General features: G+C 44.1%; 1 protein-coding gene across 2 annotated transcripts in view; it reads right to left on the bottom strand.

Moving 5' to 3' along the window:
• The window catches only part of CTPS2 (CTP synthase 2), a 129787-nt gene that overhangs the window by 98054 nt on the left and 20815 nt on the right, over nt 1–10918 (bottom strand). For both annotated transcript variants that reach the window (XM_027775459.1, XM_027775458.1), the window contains exons 7-8: nt 8844–8995; nt 3330–3462 (exon numbers count right to left, since the gene is read on the bottom strand). In XM_027775459.1, coding sequence (XP_027631260.1) covers nt 3330–3462; nt 8844–8995 — 285 coding nt within the window. The remainder of the gene's footprint in view (nt 1–3329; nt 3463–8843; nt 8996–10918) is intronic.

Consider the following 10918-nt stretch of genomic DNA (forward strand, 5'->3'; position numbering starts at 1 on the left):
GCTATCCCCCCTGGGGGGTGATTTCTCGCTTTCTGTCTCTCTGTCTCTCTCTGTCTCTCTGGCAAGTACATACACCCTATAGCAAAAACCTCTCAAAAAGAAAAAAATGAGAGACGAGGGAAGAAGGATATGAAATCTTGGACAAACGAACAGCTCATATAAAACCCCAGAGAAAAGAAAGTGGTGGACATTTTGGTACCCTTGAAAGAGGCTCTGCCCAGCGAGAGGAGACACCTCATTGGTGGGGGGAAGCAAGGGATGGAGCTGAGAAGCTATGATACAGTTTATATTTGAAGTCACTTGCAATGGTCTCAAAGTTCACATCTCCCAAAATCCGTTTGTTGAAATGCTAACTTCCAAGGTGATGGTATTAGGAGGTAGAGCCTTATCAGTGCCCTTACATGAGGCTCCAGAGAGCTCCCTCATCCTTCCACCACATGAGGATAGAGCCAGACGTCAGCTATCTACAACCCAGAAAAGGGCCCTAGGGTCCTCACCAGAACCTGACCCTGCCAGCACCCTGATGTCAGACTTCCAGCTTCTGGAACTGTGAGCAGTAAATATCTAGTGTCTATAAGGCACCCAGTCTATGGCACTCGGTGACAATGGCCCGAGCAGACCAGTACACCAGTGGAAGGTCTGAAGTCAGAGGAACGAGCATCTGGTATGTTAAATGGAGAGAAGACTGGTAGCTGGAAACCAGTCAGAACGCTATTGCAGCAAGCTGGGCCAGAAAAACAAAAACAAACTGGTCTTAAAAAAATATGGCTGACCAAGGTTCAAGTCCCAGACCTGGTGGCTTGCTCTCTCTCTCTCTCTCTCTCTCTCTCTTGATGTGTGTGTGTGTGTGTGTGTGTGTGTTAGTGGTCATATTAAGATGAATGAATAAATAAAATTAAATTTTTTAAAAAATATATGGCAAGGGGCCAGCAGGTGGCATTGTGGTCAAGGTGCTAGATCACACGGATGACTCCACAGTTCCAGTTCCAGACTCAGCAGCCTGAAAAACACACTGGGCATATGTGCGTGTGTGCCCAGATTCCCAAGAGGACATGGAGAAGGGAATGCAGCATGACCAGCAACGCCCCCCCCGCCTGGGGTGATTTCTCATTTTCTCTGTCTGTGTCTCTCTTCAGTGAGCACACACACCATGGCAAAAAATCTAAAACAAAATTTTTTAATTTTAAAATTACACACACACACACACACACACACACACAGACACACACATATATATAAATCATGAGGCCAAGATTCAAACAGTGCTTAGCAGAAGCTAATGTCAATGAATTCTATTAAATGAAACATCAAGCACATTGATTCCTATGTACATACCAGCCACATATATGTATTTTGTATACATACACACACACACACACACACACATATATATATATAATTTTTTTACGTTTTTGCCATAGGATGCATGCGCTCACCAGAGAAAGAGAGAAAGAGAGAGAGAAACTGAGAAATTACTCCCCTCCCCAGGGAGGATTGCCACATGGACAACCCCTTCTCCTCCATACCCCTCCTGGAATTTTGGGGATGCACGCACATGCGCCCGGTATGATTTGCAAGCCATCAAGCCCAGGACTTGAAAACCACAATCAACCATGTGGGAGTCTAGCAAAATAACTACAATGCCATCTGCCAACTCTTATATCTATATATTTTATATATCTATATCTATATAGAAAGATAGATATACAATGTTTTATTTGTATATAGCTTTAATGTTTTAATATTTCTTTTGTGAACATTACTATCCGAATGCATCTGCATTTAACATTTATGCTTTGTTTAAATTTTTTACATTGAGCATGTTCTACTTCTAGACCCAACAAAAATAAAGCATATACTCAAGCTATATATGATAAATATACTTTATATGATAACTATACCTCTGCTATCCCATAATACTGACTAAAAAGTAATAATAATTGGGGCAGCAGGCAGCATGGTTAGGATGCTGGATCCCACCTGGCTGACTCTGATGTTTGAGTCCTGGACCTGGCGGTCTGAATAACACATGTGCATACATACCCAAAATCCTGGCAGGAGAATAGAGGAGAAGGGACTGTGGTGTAGCCATCCTCCCTGGAGGGTGATTTCTCACCTTCCTTCTCTCTCTGTCGCTCTCTCTCTCCAGCAAGCACATGCACCTATGGCAAATATCCAATAATAGTAATAATCACTTTGCCAGATTTCACTCCTCCAAGTTACAAGAGGAATGCTGCATTTAAAATCTCGATTCTATCCCAATGCTACAGGGGAAAAGCATTCTATTATTTTCTTGTTAGGCAAATACAAGCTTGTTATATGAGCCCAAAGTATATATTTACTTGGATACGTAAAGTCTAGTTTCAGAAATGTGCTTTTAACCCATTTGTAGAAAAAAGTTAACACATCAAGCCTAACTGCTATTCTTGGAAAGGCCTATTACAAGGGTGGCCCTTGGCCGGCATCTGAAAACTTGGATTTCAGGAGGACTCCCGCTCCCCCAGTTCTTATCTAAGAACTAGTAAGAATGGCTTATTGTGCCTGAAGTGTTTGTACAATCAATATAACTATGCTGAGCAACCACTTTCCTTTGGAATTTGGGTACAAGTAGAGGCTGCCCACGTGAGTATAAAAGCCCTGGGCCTTGGGGCCAGCAGGTGGCGTGGAGATTGGGAGCGCTGGACTCCAACAGGGCCAACCATGGTTTGAGTCCTGAAACTGGCAGCTTGCTTTCTCACTTTCTCTCCTTCTCTGTCTCTCTGGTGAGTGCACATGCACTGTAGCAGATTAAAAAATAATGATGATGATAAATAAAAATTAAAGAAATAATTCTTAAAAAAAAAAAAAAAAAAAAAAAAAGAACAATCTCTGGGCCCTGAGTCTCTAAGGAGTTTCCTTAGTGGACAGCATTTCACACAGATGAGGGGCTTCAGAAAGTTCATGGAAAGTGTACATTAAAAGAAAACTATGCACAGATTGCAAATACTTTTTGCACCAAAATAAATTCCATTGAAAGGTCCCCTTGTATTATCACAACTCATTACTGGGGAGATTGAGCTTAATCTGTGAGACTCCACTAGGGAAAGTCTGCACCTGGCTTCCCTCACACTTTACCCCATGCGACTTTTTCCTTTGCTAATTTTGCTCTGTATTCTTTGACTATGACAAATCGTAACTGTGAATAGTGTTCCACGCTGAGTCCTATGAGTCCTTCTGGACTCATCAATCCTGAGATGGTCTCCAGGACCCTTCAATACAATCTGCCTCTCTAGAACAGGAAATATTAGAGTGAATGACTATAATATCTGGAATAACAGGCCAGGACTCACCATCAGATTCAACTTGTGGTTGATGGCCAGGGCCGAGTGTTCCAGGGCTTTAAACACAGAGGTATAGCAATCCCTGAGCTTAGTGTATTTGCCGACCAGCGCAATAGAGCATGTTTTCTGTAGCCTTTCATACCTGGGAAGGAAGACAAGTGCAAAGGTTACATGTGTATAACAGAACATGAAAATTTAATGTTGGCAGCCACCACTCTTATCCCAAGACACATTTTAAAATGTTAGGCACATACAACATGATGTGTTGATATACTCGGCTCAAACACCCCAAGATGCAAAATTTGCCCACCAAACGGACTTAAAAATCGTATGAAATCCCAGGGTTAGCAGGTGGCATTGTGGCTGAAGTACTGGACTCCCACATGGTCAACCACGGTTCAAGTCCTGGATCTGGCGGTCCGAAAATCACAACGAATAAACAAATAAATAAGTAAATAGAGGACCAACAGGTGGCGTGGTGGTTAAGGCACTGGATACTCTCACATGGCTGACCACAGTTCAAGTCCCAGTCCTGGTGGCTTGCTTTCTCTCTTTCCCCTTCTTTCTCTTTCTCTGTGTCTCTCTCTAGTCAAATTAAAATAAATGAATGAATAAAATGATTCTTTAGAAAATAAGTAAATAGGGACCAGCAGTTGATGTAATGGCTATGTGGCTGGACTCCCATGTAGTTGACCACGGTTCAAGTCCAGGACCTGGTGGCTTAAACTTATGCCGGGCGTGTGTGCATGCATGCCCAGGATCCGAGGAGGAGAATGGAGGAGAAAGGATTGTGGTGTGGTCATCCCCCCTGGGGGTTGGTTTCTTGCTTGCTTTCTGTCTCTCCAGCTATTATACACACCCTATAGAAAAAATCTCTCTTAAAAAAAATTTAAGGTCTAGTCACAGTAGCACAAGCTGCGAAGATACTGTGGGAGGCCCAGTTTGATAACTGGTCCAACCTAAAGGCCAGGTACAGTGACACACACCTGTAATCCCAGCTGCTTAGGAGTCTAAGATGGGAGGATCTCAACGCCATGAAATCCCATCTTAAAGAAATAAATTAATAAGGAGGGCTGGGAGGTGGGATGGTGGTTAAGGTGCTGGACTCCCACACGGCTGACCATGGTTCAGGTCTCAGACCTGGCAACTTGCTTTCTCACTTTCCTTTTCTCTCTCTCTTTGGGAAAATTGAAATAATAATAATAATAATAACAAATGGAATTAAATAAATTAATTATTTTTAAATAATTAATTAATTAATAAGAGGCTGGGTCATAATCTGATGGTTACGAGTCAGATCCCAGGACCAGCAGATGGCGCAGTGGTTCCATCACTGGAGTCCCACATAGTCAACCCAAAATCCTGAGAGGAAAATGAAGAAAGGATTGTGGCGTGGTCATCCCCCCAGGGGGTGATTTCTTGCTTTTTGTCTCTCTGTCGCTCTCTGTTTCTTTGCAAGCACATGCACCCTAAAGCAAAAATTTCTCTCTTAAAAAAAGAGAGAGAGAGAGTCAAATCCCACATGGCTGATCACAGTTCAAATCCTCACGCTGGTGGCTTAAAACCATACCAGGCACATGTGCATGCATGCCCAAAATCCCAATGAGATGGATAAATAGAGAAGAGATTGTGGTGTGACCAAGCCCTATTGAAAGATTTTCTCTTTCTCTCTCTTTCTCTCTCTCTCACGCTCTCTCCCTCTCTCTATGGAGAGCACACACACTCTCTGACAATTTAAAGAAATAAATCCGGACCACATGGTGGTACAGTGGTGAAATACCATGCTCTGTGAAGCTGACCCACATGGGAAGTATGAATCCAGTCCACACCTGGAGACCTTGCTGGGGCTGGCTGAAGCTGGAGGAGGATCATGGTGCTGAAACCCTGCTGAGAGTGCTATCTCTCTCTGTGTGTCTCTCTGTCTCTCTTGCCCTTGGTTATGGAGGAAAAAAGAAAAGAAGGAAAGAGTAACGAGGGAAAGAAGGAGGGGAAGGGAAGAACAGACAAATCAGATACAAAGGTAAGGAAAGGAAAGGAAGGAAGAGAAAGAAGGAAGGAAGGAAGGAAGGAAGGAAGGAAGGAAGGAAGGAAGGAAGGAAGGGAGGGCCGTCCCCATCTCATAGCCATGAGCTGTTCCTAAATTAGGTTATGAGGTGAGATTGTATAAGAAAACGCCTTCTGCTTAATAGTAGGTAACATCCCGACATTAACTTGGTAAGGTGACATTGTGAAAGAAAAAGCATGAAAGTATCTACGCTTAAAATCGTTTCATTCCCAGCTGGCCCACAAAAGTCGCTTCCTCCTGGCATGCCTGAAGAATGGTGCTAAGAGAACTATTTAAAATATTACAAGCCATTTAGATCATTTTTATGAGTAAATTCCATTCTACAGGAGACACTCAATCACATTTTACCATTAGAGACACAATCTTTAGTGTTGCTTTTGTCAGGAAATCTGTTCAAAGAAGGCAAAAAAATACCTGGTCTGGTATTAAATATGTGGAAATGTCATCTTGGGGCTGAAGATGTTCCCGGGCTCTGAAGCAAGCCCTCCCCCAAACACCTCAGAAAACTGTCGCTGTGATGAGGAACGACCCTCTTTCACATCAACACCTGCCACGAGTGCAAGAGAAAGGTGAAGGCAAACAGGCCGGGTGGAGTCAGGTGCACAGGAAGCTAAGGAGGCCACGCTGGTGGAAGAGCATACTTCCTAGAGAGGTGGCGAACACACCTGAGAGAAGGTGCTAGAGCGCCAGCTCCCCACCAATCATATGCTGCTCTGATGATGCTGGAGCTGCCCATCACACCACCTCGCCACAGACGGTGCAGGCACCTGGCCCCCCCTGTGTGTGCACCACTGCGACGCTGTGCTCCACAGGCTGGGTCTGCAGGAGAGGCTTGGCTTCGATTCTCAGTGTAACCTAAAGGCTGGGCACAGTGGCATGCACCTAAAATTCATGGCGAGACTCTTGTCTTCAAAAATAAATAAATAAAAAGGGACCAGCAGGTGGTGTGGAGGTTAAAAGCACTGGACCCCACACGGCTGACTCCACGTTCAAGTCCTGGACCTGGCTGCATGGAAAACACGCCTGTGCATGCATGCCCCAAATCCCAAGAGGAGAATGGAGAAGGGATTGCAGCATAGCCATCTCCCCAGAGGTGATTTCTCACTTTTCCTCTCTCTCTGTCTCTCTCCAGTAAGTGCACATACTCTATGGCAGGGATCTAAAGAATAGTAATAAGGGGACCAGCAGTTAGCGTAATGGCTATGTCGCTGGACTCCCACGTAGTTGACCATGGTTCGCGTCCCAGACCCAGTGGCTTAAAACTCACACCGGGCGCGTGTATGTGCGTGCCCAAGATCCCGAGAGGAGAATGGAGGAGAAGGGATTGCAGTGTGGCCATCCCCCCTGGGGGGTGATTTCTCGCTTTCTGTCTCTCTGTCTCTCTCTGTCTGTCTGGCAAGCGCATGCGCCCTATAGCAAAAACCTCTCCAAAAAAAAAAAAGTGTTAAAAAAAGAAGAAGAAGAATAAATAAAGGATGTAGATAACAGAAAACAAGTTGGTAGCAAGCCATGTATCAGAGGCAGGTGCTTGTCCCAAAGTGTGACTCACAAATACTTGAGCAATGCATACTATAGCCTTTGCTGGCGAACTGTAGTAGGCTGAATGGCGCCTCCCTCTCCCCTCCAGAAGTATGTCCTACAGAACTCGTGACTGTGACCATGTTGGGAAAAAGGGGTTTTGCCGACACAGTTAAGGCTCTGCAGATGTGACAATCCTGAACTGGGGGCCCCTAAATCCAATGACAAGCATCCTTATACAAGAAAGGGAAAAGACACAAGAAGGTGACGTGAAGATGGAGACAGAGACTACAGAGATGTGGCCACAAGCCAAGGAACAGCGAAGATGGGTGGCAGCCACAGGAAACTAATAGAAAGACCAGGGCCAGCCAGTAGCATGGTGCTTAAGGCAGCTAGATCCCATATGACTGACTGGATGGTTCAAGCCTCTGACCCAACAGACTGAAAAACAGACCAGGTACATGTGTGTGCATGTCCAAAATTCTAAAACGAAGGAGAGCTGGAAGAGAAGGGATTCTGGCATGACTGTGCCCCTAGAGGATGTGCTCTCTCTCTCTCTCTCTCACTCACTCTCTGTCTCTCTCTAGCAAGGGCACATGTCCTCTGGTAAATAAAATTAAAAAGGCAATGGAAGCATAAAGGATAATTTAGAGCTATTTTTCTTTAAAGAATTATTTCTACTCTACTTTATTTATTTACTTATTTTTTATTTTGAGCAGAGAGGGACAGAGCAAGAGCAAGCAAGAGAGAGGGAAAGTGAAAAAGCAAGCTGCTGGGCCTAGGATTCGAACCATGGTTGGCCATGTGGGAGCCCAGCCCCCTTAACCACCACGCCACCTGCCAGCCCTACTATTTTCTTTTTTTTAAAAAAAGTATTTTTTTCTCTATTCATGACAGAGCCTGTGCAAGTACATGAGAGGGAGAAATGAGCATCTCATCTCCACAGGGTCTGCTCATGACCCCCTTCCTCCAGTCCTTCAGCATCAGATCCGAGGTAGTCATATACATGCCCGGTGTGTTTCAGGCCGACTGGGCCAGGGATTTGAACCCCAGTCGCCACGCGGCATCCAACTTCTCTTGAGCAGTGTTTCTACTGCACCACACTGCCAATTCAAGAGTTATTTTCTACAAAAAGAGTGAAAATATTTAAACTTTCAGGGCTTAATGAAGATCAGCCCCAAGTGCTTCCGAAAATTGCTGCAAAATGACTGATTCTTTAAGCATTCTGGAGGGCAGGGGCTTAAATGTATCATCACATATTAGAGTAAGTTCAGAAACTACACTTTATTCCTGATCCTACTTGCCCCAGAAAGTTTAAAGCATTTTTCAAACATTCGAAGTGAAAGGGTAAGAGGACTATAGTCTGATTAGTCATGCCGAACTTGATGTTAAGTGCTTACGTATTTTCTCTCATAACTAGGTAGGTACTGGTATCCCCTGTGTATATAGGCAGGGGAATAAGTGCAGACAGGTTAAATAATTTGCCCAAACTCACACAGCCAGTAAGAGCAGGGTCCAGGGTCTGGATCCAGATCTACAGGTGTCATGACTACACCTGCTGCCTCGGACCTGAGCTACACAGGAAGGTGGCCAGCCTACGACTTTGTGGAGTCATGCCTCAACTACATTCAGGAAAAGAAAAACAGGTGGCAGAGACTGGCCAGGCCAGGAGGATCATGACACAGCAAGACCCTGTCAAAATGCCTATCTCTGTCTCACTCCCTTTCCCTCCCTCTCTCCCCATCTCTCTCATAAAAAAAAAAGGCAAAAAACTTGCACATTTTAAATATTCAAAAGCTAAGAAATCAACTAATAAATCAAAATCACTCGCATACACATACAGAATGTCAAATATGACATACTTACCCTTTAAAATATGTCTTTGTCCTGCCCCAAACTAGGAATCATTAAAGATCACATAAGTAAGTCTTTTCACGTACCTGTCAGCCATATTTCTCCACTTGAAAAGCAAATTACTTGCAGAATCACCAATGGGCAGGTTCAGTCTCTCTTTAAAATATTTAACAATGCCTTGTTCCTCCAAAATCACAGGCACTCGGTACGTGGAAGAAACATCAGGAACGCATATGACCTGATCAACGATAATAAAAAACCATACTTAGATGGACTGGCATTTTATTTACACTAATATAAGGAAACCCAGAAACCTAAAGAAGAATCAGAATTCACATATTGGTTGGATGTCATTATAAAACCCTTCGACATCATCATTTTTTAATGAGATTTTTGCTATAGGGCATGTGCACTCCCCAGAGAGACAGAGACAGAAAGCAAGAAATCAGCCCCCAGGAGGGATAGCCACATCACAATCCCTACTCCTCCATTTTCCTCTTGGGATTTTGTGCATGCACACTCATGCACCTGGCATTAGTTTTAGTCACTGGGTCCAGGACTCGAAGCATAGTCAACTACGTGGAAGTCCAGCAATATATATAATATTCAAGATAAGGCTGGTCACCAGAAAAAACAGCCAAGTGATTAGAGGTCTAGAACTTTCAGCGACCAACCCAACCCCCAAAGAGGAAAGAGGGAATGGAAATTGAGTTCAGACACAAGACCAATGACTCAGTCATGCCTACATGCTAAAATCCCAACAAAAACTCTGGAGACCAAAGCTCAGGGGGATATTGCCAGTTGGTGAATACGTTGGGATATCAGGGAGGGTGGCATAACCTGATTCAACAGAAACAAAACATTCCTGTGCTCAGGACCTTCCTAGACCGTGTCCTCTATATCTCTTCATCTGGCTGTTTATTTGCACCCTTTAATAACAAAACAGTAATTGTAAATACAGTATTTTCTTGAGTTCTGTGAGTCATTCTAGTAAACCACCAAACCTGAAGGAAATGAGCAGCCCCAAATTTGTTGTCAGTTGACAGAAGTGTGGGTGGCCCATGGACACTGGAAACCTATAGCAGGTGTCTGGGGAGCAGCCTTGTTGGGGATTGAGCCTTAAGCCCATGGAATCTGACCCTCACTCTGGGCAGTGTCAGAACTGAATTGCAGGACCCCTGGCTGGTGTTAGGAGGGCCAGCAGGTGGTATGGTGGTTAAGGGCACTGGATTCCCACATGATCCACATTATCGACCACGGTTTGAGTTCCAGACCTGGTGGCTTGCTTTCTCACTTTCTCCCTCTCTCTCTCTCTGTCCCTCTCTGGTCAAATTAAAATAAATAAATAAAATGAATAAATAAATAAAGTTAAATAAAATCATTCTTTAAAAAAAAAGAAGAAGAAAAAGAAAATTGGTGCTGGAACATAGTTGCTTTGTAGTCAATATGCAGGACACATTGCCCAGGTACAAGCTTCCAAGTCTGGGTTAAAGCATAGCGTGGAATACACACACCTGGTCTTCTAAATGTGTGTCTGCAGTTGTTCACTCATTGGTTGTTGCTGCTGCTGTAGTTGCCTTTGTCTGTGGCCTTGTTTCCTGCTTCCTTCATTTGGGTAAACTAGCAAGAACACATCGACCACAGTAAAATTAATTTCATCCGTCAGAAGAGAAGGGCACCTTTAAATATCAGGTCGTGCCTGGCTGTGGTCGATTTTCACTTGCCCTGATGGTCTTTCAACATCCTTTCAAGTACATCCAACGGGCTACTTGCAGGCATTTAAGGATCCGCTATGACCCAAGTAAATGCCAAGAAATGTTCTGCCAACTCTATGCCCAGTCTTCCCAAACCCATAGCTATAAAGTCAACAGCTTTTAAGCTGTTTGAATATTGCCAACCTGATACTCAAACTATAATGCCTCACTTGTGCATTCACCAACTCAATCCAAAGAGCTGGGACATCACTGATAAGGGGCTCCATGTCAATTACTAATGAACATTAAGTCTCTGGACAGCCATGACTCCCACAGGTGGAGCTACTTACTCGTTTACCATCCTCCAGGCCAGAGAGATTATTTTCAATACCATAACAGGCCACATCCACAGACATACCTCCGGCCCTCTTCGTCCCCTCCTCAGTGAGCCAGATGAGAAGAGTTTT

The sequence above is a fragment of the Tupaia chinensis genome, unplaced genomic scaffold, assembly GCF_000334495.1.
Source record: "Tupaia chinensis unplaced genomic scaffold, TupChi_1.0 Scaffold000567_1, whole genome shotgun sequence".
NCBI lineage: Eukaryota > Metazoa > Chordata > Mammalia > Scandentia > Tupaiidae > Tupaia > Tupaia belangeri.